At 42.7% G+C, this 17,196-nt stretch overlaps 1 protein-coding gene across 5 annotated transcripts in view; it reads right to left on the bottom strand.

Moving 5' to 3' along the window:
• Window positions 1-7,972: 7,972 nt before the first annotated feature.
• PDGFRA (platelet derived growth factor receptor alpha) overlaps window positions 7,973-17,196 on the bottom strand; it is a 47,494-nt gene continuing 38,270 nt past the window's right edge. For all 5 annotated transcript variants that reach the window (XM_081147697.1, XM_081147701.1, XM_081147698.1 and 2 more), the window contains exons 22-23: window positions 16,515-16,756; window positions 7,973-10,891 (exon numbers count right to left, since the gene is read on the bottom strand). In XM_081147697.1, the coding sequence (XP_081003823.1) occupies window positions 10,744-10,891; window positions 16,515-16,756 (390 nt within the window). In that variant the 3' untranslated portion in view covers window positions 7,973-10,743. The remainder of the gene's footprint in view (window positions 10,892-16,514; window positions 16,757-17,196) is intronic.

The raw sequence follows: 17,196 nt of genomic DNA, 5'->3' as shown, positions 1-17,196 counted from the left end.
CACTCAACAGTGTTTGATTTTTCTAGATTCATGAGAGATTTATTAAAACATTTTTCAGTAGTTTTCATACGTGTCCCTGCTAAAAACCTCCTGTAAATTCACTATTATGATGGTTATCCCTTATTTCACTAGAGAAGAGCACAGCTATTATGTCATAGGCATTTTGGATTGACACACATGGGCAGGAGCTTGGAGTCAACATTGAGTCTGGCCTCAGGTGTTGCTTTCTCAATTAGCCTGCTGCCCTAAACTCCCTCTGTGTAGGGGTGGTTCATACAGTCCTGCAATAAGTAATTTACTGAGCACTTACTCTGGACCGGGCACTGTTCTAGGCACTGGGGCCTATCATTGTCCAGAAATGGCAATGAAGCCAGTGAAGTAGGAAGGGAGTGAGCAAAGGGGAGAATGGAAGAAGGAGATATGATAGATCCAAAGTCAAAATCATCAATAAAAAAGAAAGGACACAAATTATCAATATCATGAATGAATGAGGAGACAACAATATAGATCCTACAATAGTAAAAAATAAGGAATGTTATCAACAACTTTATGTTAATGAAGTCAATAACTTTTGGCTAAATTTATCACCCACATGGGCAAATTCCTTCAAAAACACAAATTACCCAACTTACTCAAGAATAAGTAGATAACCTGAATAGCCCTGTATCTATTAAGGAAATTGAATTCATAATTTATAACCTTCCAACTAAGAAATTTCCAGGCCCAGGTGGCTTCAATCAGGTGAATTATATCAAACATTTAAGGAATAAATAATGCCAATTCTATACAAACACCTACAGAAAACAGAAGAGGAGGAAACATGTTCCAACTACTTCTATGAGGCCATTAATACCCTGATACCAAACCAAGGCAAAGACATGACAAGAATATAAAACTATACAGGTGAATGTTCATCACGAACATAGATTTCAAGAACCTTAACAAAAACTAGCTAATTAAATCCACCAATATATAGAAAAAGGATAATAAATCATAATGAAGAGGATTTTAAGCCAGGAATGCAAAACTACTTCATTTTTTAAAATAAGTCAATATATTTCACCATATTAACAAAACAAAAAAAAACCCTATATGATAATCTCAACAGATACAGAAAATTCTTTTTACAAAACCCAACATTTATTTCAGATAAAATTCTCACCAAACTAGGAATAGAAGGAAACTTCCCTAAGCTGATAAAGGGTATCCACAAAAAACCTATAGCTAACATCATACTTAATGATGAAAGATTGAATATGTCCCTAAAATCAGGAACAAAGCAAAGACGTGACTTCCACCATTTCTACTTAACTTTCTACTGGAATTCCTAGTCAGTGCAATAAAGTAACTAGAAGAAGTAAAAGGCAACCAAATTGGGAAGAGAAAAGTAGAATTACAGATAACATTATTGCCTATGTAAAAAAAATCCTAAGGAATCTACAAAGTTGCAAAATAGAAGGTCAATTGCATTTCCATATACTAACCACAAATATAAATGAAAGAATGTCATTTACAATAGCATAAAAAAGTGAAATATTTAGAAATAAATTAAGAAAATTTAGGTAAGTACACTAAAGTCTACAAACTATTACTGAGATAAAATAAAGAAGACCTAAGTAAATGAAGAGACATACCACGTCCATGGATTGGAAGACTAAATATTGTTAAGGTGTCCAGAGCATAAGTCCTTCAATATAAGCAAATTTCAAGTATCTATTGTATCGTATCTTATTAACACTCATTAGTTAAAGGTAGTCACATGGCCAAGTCCAATATCCATGATGTGAGAATGTCTGCTTCTCATATGAAAACGAGGGAGAGGAATATATTTCTGAAGTATAATTCAACTTCCCACAATGTTCACTGAACATTAATTATGTTAATATCCCTAGAACTTAACATAATACATGTGAATGGCTGTCGAATGATGACTAAATAAATGTATTTTAGAAAAGTATGTCAAAATATCATTTCATGTTTCAATTTGGAAGGATCTTTGTTTCAAAAATCATAACTGGAGTGTCACAACCTTACCTTATGGTGATGATGTTACCTCACTATCCAGATCCCTGGGACTCTACCATCACTACAGTCTCATGCTGGGAACAAAAGGAGTTATGATAGGAGTTCAATTCTTGCTAGGAGTGGGAAATTGCCATTTTCTTCCTATTTTTTGTAGAGTTGAGGTGTAATGGTAGGTTGAACATGTAAACAATAGAAAATAACCTTAATTAATTATTGTCTCATAACTTCCCCTACATACATATTCTGTAGAGTTCTTTCTTCCTGCCCCTTTGGATGAAATTTAGAATACACTCACTGACATTTTTTTCTTTGCTTCAATAATAAAATATTCACTATTTCCCCCAGTATAGTAACCATAAACTCTGAATTTCACGAGAAGTTTTAATTTTTATGTCTCCATCTTTGATCTATTGAAGAAGAAAAGGCTTCGGTGGTAAAGAAATAGTGTGGTCAATTTCTCTCTTTTCCCCAACTAGAGCTTTATTATTCCATTACTTACTTCGTGGCCACTGGTCCCTCCAGGGTTAAGGGGAGTATCATTTGGGAAAGAAGTAGGAAGATAAAAGACTTGACTGGTACTATCTTGAGTTAATGTTAAGAACTGGGAAGAATCTGAGGATTTTCCTACTTGTAAGGTAACGAGTTAGCCTGCCACAGGTTCATGGATGCTGTCAGAAGACACAAGGCTCCTGGTACTCACGGTACAGTAAAAGCATGAACTTTATATTTGTCATTTCTCCTTGTCCCCCAAACTCTGTGGGGGGTATGCAAAGTGGCCTGCGTGGACAGTACACATGCAGTGGATCTGTGTCATAGCTGAAGAAACCTAAGAAAGGAGCCCTAATCTTTTATAATAGGCTACAAGCAAATCTGACCCACGTTTGTCCCAGAAGGAGACACTGTCTTTGTTACACTGGCCATCAACCAAATATGCCCTCTGCTTTAGAGAGAGACTGTCTCTATCTTCCATGATGTAGAGATCTTGCCTTTTTTTATTAATTTCTGAATCTCAGAACCTAGAACAGTGCCTCGCTAAATAACATTGAAAAACAGAGGGATAAAAGTTGGGAGAATGTAGCCCAGCCAGCGTGGCTCAGCGGTTGAGCGTCGACCTCGGATCCATGCGATCGGGGTTTGATTCCCGGTCAGGACACATGCCCGGGTTGTGGGCTCAATCAATGACTCTCTCATCATTGATGTTTCTATCTCTCTATCTCTCTCTCTCTCTCTCCTGTCCTCTCTCTGAAATGAATAAAGGTATATTAAAAAAAAAAAAAGTTGGGAGAATGTAAAGGAAGGAGGCCATGGAGTGTCTAAAATCAAGCAAGGACAGGGATCAGAGGAATCAAGACCAATAGGTCAGGCTACCCTAGCCTTAGCTCCTCATTCTCAAATGTCCCAACAACACTTTGTGTCCTTTGGTTGCAGAAAAGCTTTAGTGTTATCAAAAAGCTCCAATAAGGTAAACTCTACAGCCCACTCTTTTGAGTTTTGGTTACTGCCAAGTAAGGACCGTGGCACCTCCACCTACCACAATTCTCTGCTCTGTGCTGCTCTGCTCTGTGATGTAACGTTCCCCTCAGGTAATTAGCTGGTTGGGAGCAACTCTGCCAGCTGCCTCATGTAGGCTTAAGCATTTTAGACATCAAGTAAACAAAGAAGAGGCTGTTCTCTAATAAATATTTGTTCAAGGAATTAGTTAATAAATTATTTTCTGTGGCAGAATCCTAGCATCATGCTCTCATGCATTTTCTCCAGTTTAGGAAACCAAACCCCAACCTTCTAAGGGAGAGAGAAAGGATGTCTAATCATCTCAGGCTAATGAAAGATGCATCCACTCTGCAGTTGTCTCCAGGCACCAGATAGTGCACCCCGCCCAGTGGGACAGCAAGCTGAAGAAAATGAGAAATGTAATGGGACGTGCAGGACAGAGAAGAAAATAGTTTCCTTCATTGCAAAGAGTTAAATCCTAACCAAGTCTCCAACTTCCACCAACCAAACGATGCGCAGCTTCAGCACCACACGGAAAACACTGGCTCTGGCTCTGTGTGGAGCAGTCAGCATGAAATATAATGCAATTCAAAATAGACAGGATACACATGCTCCAGAGGGAAGTCATTAATACCCATGAATAATGATAAAGCAAAATACCATCTGCCAGGATCATGTGGCAAATCTTTTTAAAATTCCAATTAGCCTATAAACCAGAAACATCGAGCAAATGTGCTCCCCCTGCCATGGGAGACAATGTGTCCTTGATGTCTCCATCGCTTCACACGTAGACGAAAATGTGAGTGATGGCAACATTACCCATGTCTGCATATATTTGGGAGGATGCATTATTTCTTAGGACACAGGTGCTAGCTATGTAACCGGGCGGAACAGAATGTTAGAATCTGCTAATTAAGGCCACATATGTATTTTCATATACACTTTAATTGCGGGGGTGAAAAAAATGCATCTGTTATAAACACAGTGTATTAATTTCACTGTAACAATGTGGTTCCATTTAATTCTTGTATGTATTTGGAGTCGGAGCTAATGAAGCATTTCTATCACTCTGTTATCCCAGGGAAAATCATCTCGCGTATGATGGATTCAGGTATTCTAAGCCACTTTCCTGAACTGCATTTTATGAAGCAAATTACTATTACAATCATAATATCTATTATTAGCCCTGTTGTGGTATAGCCTGAAAAGAAACCGTTCTTATTACAAATGCATAAAATAGTCCTACAGCCCAGCCAGGCGTGGCTCAGCGGTTGAGTGTGGGCCTAGGATCCAGGCGATCGGGGTTCAATTCCGGGTGAGGGCACATGCCCGGGTTGCGGGCTCAATCAATGACTCTCTCATCATTGACTCTCTCTCTCCCTCTCCTGTCCTCTCTCTGAAATAAAGATATATTTAAAATAAAATTAAAATAAAATAAATAAAATAGTCCTACAGGCCAACTAGTCCATCACTTGTCTCGTGAAATACCTCAAGAAGCAAAGCAGCCTACTTCTGAGCACAGACTTTTCCCACTAGCTCTTGCTTTGCCGTGGTTTATCACAGCACATGAAGAGCCCTGGAATTCCTGTATTTGGAGCTTCTGATCCCACTGCTCTCCTTAGTCACTCGCATGCTTTCCAGAACTCACTCGGTTTAATCTATAAAACATCCTCCCTGCTTCAAAGCGTTATTTTAAGAATCAAAATAAGTCCATGTGAAAAGTACCTTCGAAGAAGTTTCAAAACCCTCCCGTGGTAAAAGTCACTTTTGATTATCATGACGAGATACAGGAGGCAGAATCGTCTGCATTATATTAAGAGGTAAAATTATACATTAAAAGGAGAACAGAAAGGTCTCTCCGCAGGCTTGGGGCACGGATTTGATGCTAGATTAGGCGGCTCTTGTTCAAGCAGCAGGACGATCTGTCTCCGTCCCAGGGCTGGCACAGAGGCCCGGCCAGTACCCCGCCTTCGGCAGCTCTTTCCAGCTCTGACGCCAAGGGGGTGTGCTTGAACCCGCAGGCCGCTTTAACTTGGGTTGCAGTGGGGTGCTATATTCCAATTATTAACAACATAACCAATTTCCATTAACCATGTGTTTAAAGGAAGGTGAGTTGTATCATTTTTGAAAAATTCCTGGTCATTTGACTCAGCATGCTTCAGAACACAAACCCCGCAGGCCTGCACTCCCGCACCGGCCGCATCACAGGGAGCAGCGTGAGGCCGGGAAAGCCCGGAGCCGCGGATAAGCTGCAGAGCAGGCTACTCGCGTGCAGACGCTCAAGAATCACCGCGCCAGTCACACCTGAAGGCTCGGGCTCAACAGCAGTTTATTTCTGCACACCCTTGGGCTTAGTAATTTTATTTCTAGGACTCTATCCTAACAAAACACTACTCCGTGTGCTGGATGATCATGAAGTCACTTTAATAGCAAAGAACTGAAAAATGTAAATGCATCTAACAGGGACATGGGGGCATAAATTATAGTACATTCACATAGTGAGATCCTTGTAGTGGATAAAAAATTGAGGGAGGTCTAACTATATATACTTCTCACGGAGGTCTCTAAAATATAGTATTTAAAATAAAAAGCACTGTGGATTCTGGTCATAATGATGCGCCATCGTTTGTAACAAATGTACCCCCCTCTGTGGGGGATGGGGGCAAGGGCGGAGGCTGTGCATGTGTGGCGGGCAGAAGTTATATAGAAATCTCTGTACCTTCCTCCCAATTTTGCTGAAACTCTAAAACTGCTCTAAAAAATAAAGACGAAAAGAAAAGAAAAGAGAAAAAGGAAAAAAAAAGAAAAGAAAAGAAAAGAAGAAAAGAAAAAAGAAAAGAAAAGAAAAGAAGAAAAGAAAAAAGAAAAGAAAAGAAAAGAAAAGAAAAGAAAAGAAAAGAAAAGAAAAGAAAAGAAAAGAAAAGAAAAGAAAAGAAAAGAAAAGAAAAAAGAAAAGAAAGAAAAGGAGGGGAGGGGGGGGAGGGGAGGGGAGGGGAGGGGAGGGGAGGGGAGGGGAGGGGAGGGGAGGGGAGGGGAGGGGAGGGGATCGCGTTACCTGAAGTACAATCCCATCTAAGTAAAATATAAAGCAAAAATAGCTTTGTTACACTTCACAGCTGTTGCGTGTTTTACAAACTGAAGGCAAGACCCCCGGGGGCGAGAAGATTCCGCCCGGCTTGAGCGCGATGCGCGCGTCTCCGCGGCGGTGGGAACCGACCCGCGGCAGGGCCGAGGCCGCCCGCGCGCGCGCACAAGCAGAGGCGCAGCCCGGCGAAGGGGGAAAGGGCGGCGCGGGTGATGCAGCTCCGCCTCTGCAGGCGGGGCAGGGAGGGGGACAGGGACGGGGACAGGGACAGGGACAGGGACAGGGACAGGGACAGGGAAGGAGAGGCAGTGGGAAGACTCTCACAAAACAGACTTTTTGTACATAACACTTGTGCTGTGTCCGAATGCTGTCCAGAGTGAACGCAGGCCTGTGCTCCTCGCTGGCGGGAAGCCTCACAGCGCGCTGCGCACAGACGGCGCCCTGGCGGCTGCCAGCGGGAGGGGGGCCTGGGCCAGAGGGGGAAGGGCCTGAGAAGTACACATTGGTGGCCACGAAACAGCCACAGGATGTAAAGTACAGCACAGGGAACAGAGTCGACAATATTGTAATAACTATGTATGGTGCCAGAAAGGTACTGGAAATATTGGGGGGGGGGGTCACTTTGCAAAGTATGGTTGTCTAACCACTATGCTGTACACCGGAAACCAACACAAAATAATATTGAAAGTAAACTGTAATTGAAAAATAAATGTTTTTGCCCTCCCGGGCGTGGCTCAGCAGTTGAGCATTGACCTAGGATCCAGGAGATCCGGGTCTGATTCCCGGCCAGGGCACATGCCCGGGTTGCCGGCTAGGCAGCCGATCAAGGACTCTCTCATCATTGATGTTTCTATCTCTCCCTCCCTCTCCTTTCCTCTCTCTGAAATCAATAAAGATATGTCTAAAAAATAAATAAATAAATAAATAAATAAATAAATAAATAAATAAATAAATAAATTTTTTTAAAAATAAAAATTTGCTATTATAACAAACAAACAAAGGATGAAAGATGAGCCATGTGTCAACCATCTTTAAGTCACATGCTGGGTCTGAGGACTGATTAGGTCAAATAATGTTTACATCTTAAATTTTCTGTTGGTTTCATTACAACCATAATACAGAGGCCTACTGGGATGCTGCTAAGAAAATAAATTGAACAGGATTGCTTTAATTTCTATGATTAAACTAAAGACAGAAATGTTAGAACCTTAGCATGACTTTAAATTATATATATATATCATTTATTGAAATATAAAGATCTTCATTTACACGTTTAAAAACAGAAACACGAACGGTGATTGGTAATACATTTTGCATCGCTAGAGCCTTCCTGTTGAGTTAGTTCTCACACATTCACCACACCACTGTTTTGGGAACACTTAGGTATTTTTCTCTTTATTATTTCTAAAATATAAATTTTGGACATTCAAAAGTGCAACAGTTAATGTGCCTGTGGGGAATATCACAGTTAAAAAAATATAAACAAAGGCAGTGATACAGCTTGTCATAAATGTTTTGGCAGTATTCTCCAAGTCTATATAGAAATACATATATACATATTGATGTATAACATCATTTTATCTTACGTCCCTCTTCACAAAAATAGGACCATTTTGCTACAGGTTGGCAGACCACATTTTAAGGACATCATGGATCATTTTAAAAGTCACAAATTGTGTTTCCCAGTTCAGCTTTGATTGTCTTCATAGAAACAGAAAGCAGGAAGGATTGGCAAATTTTCATCCGGGAACTTCGCAGGAGGCCATAAGGGGGAAAAAAAAATCTGTGATACACTGAAAACACTGTTAAAAAAAAAATGCAGTTACACACAACTTGGGTGGGAGCATTCGTTAGGGCTGGAACCTGCTGGTCTGAGAATTTTCATCCAGCCTGATGATGTCACACAAGACTCGAAGGAACATCAAAATGCAAAGTACCAACAAAAGAAGGCTGTACAAGGGAGAGTGGGTGATAAACAGAATGCTTGAGCTGTGATTCTAGAAACATAAATGTATTTCAGGTCTAATTGGCTCTACAGAACCTAGTTAGGTTTTCTTTTTTTAATTGGCCAATCTGGCTCAGTCTTCATAATATGAAAAGGTAGATAAGAAAGTGGAGCTTGCATTGAGATTACACCAGTAGGTAGTCAAGTACCTTGTTATTGCTTTTACATCTTCCAAAGCATCACCTGCCGGGAGACATACAGTGATTGCAGTAATCACAGCCCATGTTTCATTCATACGGTGTCAGCGATTAAGCGGTATTGCAAAGAATGCCAATGAACCCACGCCAACCAATTTGACAGCTTGGATGGATGTGACAATTTGTTCTCCCATCTAACCCCAAAATATCAGTAAAACTTCTTTATTTTCTTTTTCCCCACCAAAATACTGGCCTGGTTCTAGAGACCGGGCACACTGAATTGCATCATTTTTACACATGCATTCCGGGGGACCGGAGGAAGAGGGAGTTCAGTCCCCCCATGCAGTGGGAAGCAGTGCCTTTACTTTTAGAAGACCTGCCAACCGAGATTTAGCATGCTCAGCCTCCGCAAAGAATGAAAAGTTAAATTAAGGGTAGCAATTGCTAGATATGTGGCATTAAATGGCACTGACCGAAGCCATTTAAACAGCAGGCTTCCTGCATGGTTGCTTTCTAGCGCAGTTCCTGATTCCAAATTATTTTCTTCCCATGGCAGTTTTCTGTAACCTCAGCTGCTTATTTCCCAAACCTGGCTGATCAGAACAGTCAAGGTGTTTATAAAAATACAGGTTTCTGCTCCCCCCAGACTTAATAATTCAGAATGTCTGGGATGAGGGCTTGGAATCGGGGTTTTGGTTGGCAGTTCCATTGGGGAACAAAAGACCCAAATGAAGACATGCACAGCCTTCACTAGGCAATGACTTTATGGTCTCAGAGTTGCAAACTATTTCCTACTGTGGTAAGAGAAGAAGAAAGAGGGCTCATGGTCAGGATATTCTTCTCTTTTAGGGTTCAGAGAATTTTAAAAATACATATGTTGGGACCCACCAAAGTTATCACCAGGCATGAATAAAACCTCTGTATATGCCATCTTTTTGCTGATGATTATATTTTCCACTGAGTATTAACAAGAGAAGTCATGTTAGCCATAGGCATATGCCTTTATATTGAGAACATTTAGGATTCAAGGGTTTTGCTTAATTGTTTCAAATCCCATTACTTTCCAGGGGAGTTAATTGTTTTTAATACAATGGATTATTCAGTACACAGTTAAAAATTCTGACTTCCTGGAAGACACTACTTTTACTTTGTTCTCTATGTTCAACTAAATTTAATCCACTAAAGCTATTACCGTATTTTATAGAGAAACATGTTATTTAATATAAACGTCAAAAACTGTCAAACTTGTCACCTACTTAGTAAAGATTTTTTAAAATTGTGCTTTCTCTGTAGGAAAAAAGTGTTACATATTACACATTTAGCATTACTGATAACAGTAGTATTATTATAAACATAGATTACAATATAAAAATGAGTTGTTGGGCTTCTAAATGACCCAAATCTATTAAACAAGGTTGGTTAATCATTAGCCTTTATCTCTTTAACACTAAAAAAAAGTAAAATGCTATAGTACCAGTACCTTTTAAGGTTCAAAAGTGGTTTTGCATGTACTTCACAAGAAAGTTCAACAGCAGCTGATACCAGGTTCCAAGCGGGAAGTACATGGATGGGTTGAGTGGTCGGTCTCTTCAGAGGTCCAGAGAAGATAGTTATAAATCTAAACGCATCCTTGGTTAGAGTTATTTACATAATTACAATGCTGGAGTTTCGTTGCAACAAAAATTGTGTATTGTTGGAATCTCACCAATGCCTTGAAACACAAAGTTGGTCTTGTGTGGTTCATTATTTCCTTGTCCAACTACCTCCAAACTTCACACACTGAGATGCTACTGAAGCACTGCAAGAGGCAATGCTGAGAAAGGTCATTTCAAAATATCCCACTCACTCACATGTAGAAGGCTCCCTGAGGCCCTTGGCTGGGAACTTCTCTTTACACACGATCCAAGTCTTCCTCTCAAACTTTGCATTGCAATAAAGTGGTTTTCTTAAAAGGATCCACGGTGGCTCCAGGAGTGGAAGGTACCCCTCGAATCTGCCAGTTAAAGGAAGCTGTCCTCCACCAGGTCTGAGGAGTCTATGCCAATGTCGTCCATCATGTCGATGTCCTCAATGGTCTCGTCTTCTCTCTTGATGAAGGTAGAACTGCTGGAACCTGTCTCAATGGCACTCTCTTCAGATGTCTGCGAGCTGGAGAGGGAAAGAACAGGAAAGATTATGACCATATAAAGCGCAACCTGACCATGGTGGTATTTCTAGGGTGGGCTCCCAAAGGCAAAGGTGCTCTCCCTGCAAGCTCCTTTGCATTCACACTTGGGCTACCCAGTTGGGCAAGATTCTACCACCAAGCCAGGTAGCTACTCATGATCCAACACACTGCAGTGGGCCACGTGGAAAACTAAGGGCCACAGGTCATCTCCACACTTCAGCTTTCCTTCTCTTCTGCTAAATCTCTCATCAAAGTTGCTAACCAGCCGAGATGAGACAATTTCTACTTTCCCAACTCATTGCTAGTAGAAGAGAAAATAAGCAACGCCTGATCAAAAGGCATGGGGAAGAAAAAGCAGAGGGATGGAACCAGGGGCAAACTTCAGCCAGGCCACTTCCTTGATCTCCCTGAAGCCTCCTGAATGTCCAAACTGTGTTCTCAGGATGTCACCCCACTGCCCTCCTTCCCCTCACCTTTATATCCAGTCCCCCTAAGTCTTGAAGGCCCAGGTGAAGGGTCTTTACTTACAAGAGTAGTGGCTGAAAGAGAACGTCCTAGAGTCGGAAAGCCTTAGGTCTGGAATGGTCCACCCCTTAGTAGCTTTGGGACTTCACACTAGTCACTTAACCCCCTGAACTTGTTCCCTTGCCTATAAAATAGGACGACAATAGTGCCTGACAATATTCCTGTTTGTTAGGGTGATTAAATGAGGTAATAACCATAAAGCACTGAGTACAGTGCCTAGAACATAATAGGTGTTCAATAAATGTTAGCTGTTATTATTGTTAGTATTCAAACTCTTACTGAATTTGAATAGGGCCTGGATATTAGATGACATCAGGAAACAGTTTAATTGTCTTATGTGTGATCATGCTGTTGTGGTTATGTAGGAGAGTATCCTTGTTCTGAAGGGGTGTGTGCCACAGTTTCAAATGATTTAGTTCCGAACAACTTTGCAAGGAAAATAAGCTATGAGTATGTATGCATTTGTGTGAAACACACACCATTATTTACATGTAGCTAGAAAAAGCAAATGTGGCAAAATGTTAAAACAGCTGCTAATCTAAGTGGGAGATGTACTCTCTCAATTTTTCTGGACATTTAAAAATTTTCACAAAAATTTTTGGAAATAATTTTCCCCAAAATCTCCAGCCTGTCACAATTCCCTGCTTGTCCTTCCTTCTCTGAACTCATACTATTTTACGGTTATCCTGCCTTGTATTGCTAAATTTTTATGTATGCGTTTTTGCTCCAAGCAGATTATCATCTGCTGACAGGCAGGAATGGTTTCCTCTCCTTGCTGTGAGGCAGCAGCTCCCTGCTACACACGCAGCCTATAAACCCCACCGTTGGCTAGCAGGCCAGAGGAAGAAGCTCTCACACACACCGCAGAGGGGCTCAGCCTGCTCAGCTGTTTCCTGCTGTTAGCCCAGCCTGATTCCTCAGCCTCTCTCCCCTCCTCTCCACACCATTTCTAAGCAGGGACCTGAGCCAGCCAAGGAGAAGCCTCTGGGGAAGTCTGCTGCCATCCACTCCCAGGCCCTTATGGCTTGGAGAGCTCTAAAAACCTATGGGGCTACTGGACTGAGCTTTCCCTTCACAACCCCACGGATTAGGCCCTTCCCCAGCATGAGCTCATGCCTGGGTTACTAGTTTGTACTCCACCCCACACCCCCACTTACACCCTGCTCCTGGAGCGTCGCTGGGAACCCCAGCCCACCCGGCTGGTCTTGATAACTGTCTAGTCCTGACATCCCTCTTCCCTGGCAGGCAGACTCCGTTCCTGGTACCTTGGCCAATGGCTAAGGGCCTGAGTCAACCCTTGGATATTGACCCAACTCATCTGGGACCTGCATGGATGACACTTCCTCGGATGATGTAATTTAGACCGCTGGTCCCCTCTTTGGGTGCAAGTTCGACATCTGAGTCCTACAGTAGAGCCTGTCTCCCTGGAACTTGCCCTGGGCCTGGCATACTTCTCTCTCTCTGATAGTCCATCTCACAGAGAGAAGGCAGAGTATGGGCACAGAAGCTAACTCCCACAAAAACTCAGTACCAGACCATCCTTGCTGCTAGTTAGGCTTCATGGTGGGTACTAGAGCTGATGCCTGGGATTACTCCTGGTTTCCAAGCGTATCTTATAGCTCAGGGCCTGGCTCCCAATAGGCCCTGACCTAGAACCCCTCAGCTCTCTACAGCAAGGCCTTGTCTTCCTCCTGCCTACTCCCCTCCCAAGGCCAAGCATCCTGAGCCTGAGGAGAGGGTTCTTTGGGACCACCCAGACCACCGTGCTGACTCCTGTCTGCCTAAACCCAGAGCATTCCAGCTCTGGGACTCCCTCTCTTTTATAGGCTGAATTGTGCCCACCCCCAATTCATATGTTGAATTTGACATCTTAATATGACTGTACTTGGAGAGAGAACCTTTAAAGAGGTAATTAAGGTTATATGAGGCCCAGCCGGGCGTGGCTCAGTGGTTGAGCATCGACCTAGGATCCAGGCGATCAGGGTTCGATTCCCGGTGAGGGCATGTGCCTGGGTTGCGGGCTGCAGCCGATCAATGACTCTCACATCATTGATGTTTCTATCTCTCTCTCTCCCTCTCCCTTCCTCTCTCTGAAATCAACAAAGACATATTTAAAAAAAAAAAAAAAGGTTATATGACGTCACGAAAGTGGGGCCTTAACCCAATAGGATTAGCATTCTTATAAGAAGAGGACGGGACACCAGGGGCACTTGCACACAGAAAAAGGCCATGTGAAGACACAGAAGAAGGTGGCTGCGCTAGCTCGTTTTGCTCAGTGGTGAGAGCATCGGCCTGCAGACTGAAGGGTCTCGGGTTCTATTCCAGCCAAGGGCACACACCTCGGTTGCAGGCTCAATCCCTGACCCAGGTCAAGGTATGTGCGGGAGGCGACCAATCGATGTGTTTCTCTCACATCAATGTTTCTCTCTCTCTCCCCCTTCCACTCTCTCTGAAAAGCAATGGGAAAAATATCCTTGGATGAAGATTAAAAAATTAGATTAAAAAAAACGGGGCCATCTGCCAGCCAAGGTGAGAGGCCTCAGGAGAAACTAAGCCTGTCAACACTTTGATCTTAAATTTCCAGCCTCCAGAACTGCGAGAAAATCAATTCTGTTGTTTAAGCCCCTAGTCTGAGGTATCGTCTTCTGGCAGCCTGAGCTGACTAAGACATGCACCACGCTCGGCCCACCTGTCAGGGCCACAGTCTCATCTGACCTCATGTAGTCATTTGGGACTCGATTTGTGGGATTCAAAGATCGAATGTATCTGCCTAGCAGAAGTTCTAATTTTCCAAACAACTACCAGCTATCAACTACAATTATTCTCTCTGTTGGGTATGTGTCAAGTTCTGCAGTCTCACCTCCTGTACGCCTAGAAAAATTCTGGGGACACCTTTCTTATGCTATTTACCCCAATGTGACTTTCTAACTTTATTTAGATGCAGAATCCTTTTTACATCTGAAATATTATTCAGAGCCCCCAAACACAAAGTAACCAAATAGATCACAGAGCTGTGGAGGGTGCTGAGACCCACTGCTCAGCCTTCCCCCATCCTCGTGAAGTTCCACCACAGATCCCCCAGAACCTGGATAAGCATTGTTTACTAAAGGAATATAAACATGTTCTTAAAGTTGTTCTAAGCAAAGGATCATTAGAAAGGTAAGTCAGACAGACCACTTTGCCCCATCTCCAAATCTCATATAAATCATGCATTCCAAAACAAAAACAAAAACCTTACTTTTAAAATTACCTGGTGCATGCAAACAAACAAGAGCTGTCTAGACCTTATACCTCAGTTGGCTGAGAGTGGTCACAATCATCAGCCTCCAAAATAATAATGCCTGTGCTTCTGCCTAAATAATCGTATGTAGTCAACTGAATGAGAAAGAAGGAACAACAACATCACAAATGAAGGGGGGAAAAAGAGACTCATAGCAACCTCGACCTTGAACCAGGAGCCACTATCACCTTCTCCTGCCTCTGCTCAAGGGCTGTGCAAAGAGAGGGAGGCATTGGGACATTCCATCTGGACTGTGTGAGCCAATGGTTCTAGTCCTGGCTGTGCACTTGCATCATCTTGGTAATAAATTAGTGGATCTAGGTAATTATCACCAATGGCTTCTAGTGTCACAAAAAGAGACACAACTGGACAGTAGGCACCTCCTGACAGAAGGGCACGGCACCAGCTCTGAAAGCATGCTTGCTTCAAAATCTAACCTGAGTTAGATCAAGTCTCAAGATGAACTGCCAGTTTACAACAAAAATATGAGACAGAAGCACATGGTAAAATACACTACAGGATGCAATCAGCAAAATTCTAAATGTGAGAACTCTACAGGCAAATGTTCTGGTTTCTTCATAAATAACATGCAAGGGGGCAAAAGAGGAAGGACAATATAGAGTCACAGAAACTAAATGCAATGTGTGACTCTTATTTGGGTCTTCAATAGAACAAAGCAGTCTGGCCCGGTGTGGCTCAGCGGTTGAGCATTGACCTAGGATCCAGGTGATTGGGGTTCGATCCCCAGTCAGGGGCATGCAGGAGGCAGCTGATCAATGACTCTCTCATCATTGATGCTTCTATCTCTCTCCCTCCCTCTCCTTTCCTCTCTCTGAAATCAATAAAGATATATTTTTTAAAAAAATAGAACAAAGCAAACGTAAAATAGTATTTGTGAGAAGATCAAAGGAATTGGAGCACTAACTAGATATTAATTTATTGTCAATTTGGGGGTGAGATGATAATAATGTAGTTATTTTTAATAACTGTGGCTCTTTTTAAAAATAGAGACTTTACTGCATGGAGATACATACTGGAATATTTATGGAAAAAATGATACGATGTCTAGATGTGCTTCAAAATTCTCCAGAGGGGGCAGAGGCAGAGAAACAGAGAATAGATATGGCTATGCATGTGGACTGGCCGTGAGGTCATAAACGTTAGAGGTGAGTGATGGATACCTGACGGTTCACTATGCTATTTGAATTGTGCATGTTAGAACTCTTCCATAATATGAAGTTAAAAAGAAAAAACAAATCAGCCAGGGCATGCTTGGGCCCCACTCCCAGAGACTCTAAGTTCTTGATCTGGGTGAGGCTTGTACATCGGTAGTTTTAAAATCTTCCCAGGTGATTCCAACTTGTAGCTAGGGTTACAAACCACTGATGTAGCATCAAACAACCCAGTCTAGCCTCTCTCTCACCTTTCTGGATTACTAATTAAGGAAACAGCAAAAGAGGCGTATAGTATCTCAATACTCTCAGTTGCTCTGTCAGTTTGATCAAATTACTTGAGGATTTCAATCAAAGGTTCTCTACCAGGGAAGGACAACCTTCCCTGCCCTACACCTCCCAAGCCACAGGGGGCGCCTATTAGCATCAGCTGGGAAGTGTTTTCAAAATTAAACAGACCCCTTGGGGACACTACCCTTTGCTCCCCTAAAACAGATTCACTACCGGGAGCTTGATCATCTGGGCAACGGCTCCTTTCCTTCATATGTGCTGGGGCAGGGGCAGGGGCAGGGGCAGGGGCAGGGGCAGGGGAGCTGTGCTGGAAGCTGAGGCCATGCCTGTATCTACCTGTGTCTGTTCCTCTTGCCCAGGTCTTCCTCCTCAGGAACAGGGTCAATGTCAGGCAGAGGAATGATGTAGCCGCTGTCAGCACTCAGCCTCTGCTCATCCAGGCCACCCTCCCAGTCCTTCAGCTTGTCCTCTTCATTTTTGTAGGTGACGCCAATGTAGGCATTATCAGCATCCACTCGCATGCGTGCCACGGCGGGATGGTCGCTCTTCAGGAAATCCAGGTGAATCTTTTCATAACTCTGCAAACATTTGTTTCACATAGTTAATCAAGTGTTATTAACCAAACTGCCCCCTCACATCAGCTTTATATGGTGTGGTTGTGGCCAATACTCACTGCCAGTAAGCCTGAGGGTGAACTCCACCCACTGACGTTCCAACAGCTCAACTACAACTGGAGGGCACACACAACCCACACAAGGGACACTCCTGGGACACTTAGCTCAGGTGATCAGGGAGACTGTGCCACTGGGCCCCACAGAACACCTACTACATAAGGCCACCCTGCCAAGACTGGGAAATGTAGCAAATCTACCTAATACATGGAAACAAATACACATACGCAGCCAATATGAGGAGACAAAGAAACATGTCCCCAGTGAAAGAACAAAACTCCAGACAAAGAACTAAATGAAATGGAGACAAGCCATCTACCAGATGCAGAGTTCAAAGCACTGGCGAT

This window comes from Miniopterus schreibersii (assembly GCF_964146895.1).
Source record: "Miniopterus schreibersii genome assembly, chromosome: 1".
In the NCBI taxonomy this organism is placed as follows: domain Eukaryota; kingdom Metazoa; phylum Chordata; class Mammalia; order Chiroptera; family Miniopteridae; genus Miniopterus; species Miniopterus schreibersii.
Note: the sequence above shows the minus strand (reverse complement) of the source record. Positions and strands in the feature narration are given on the sequence as shown.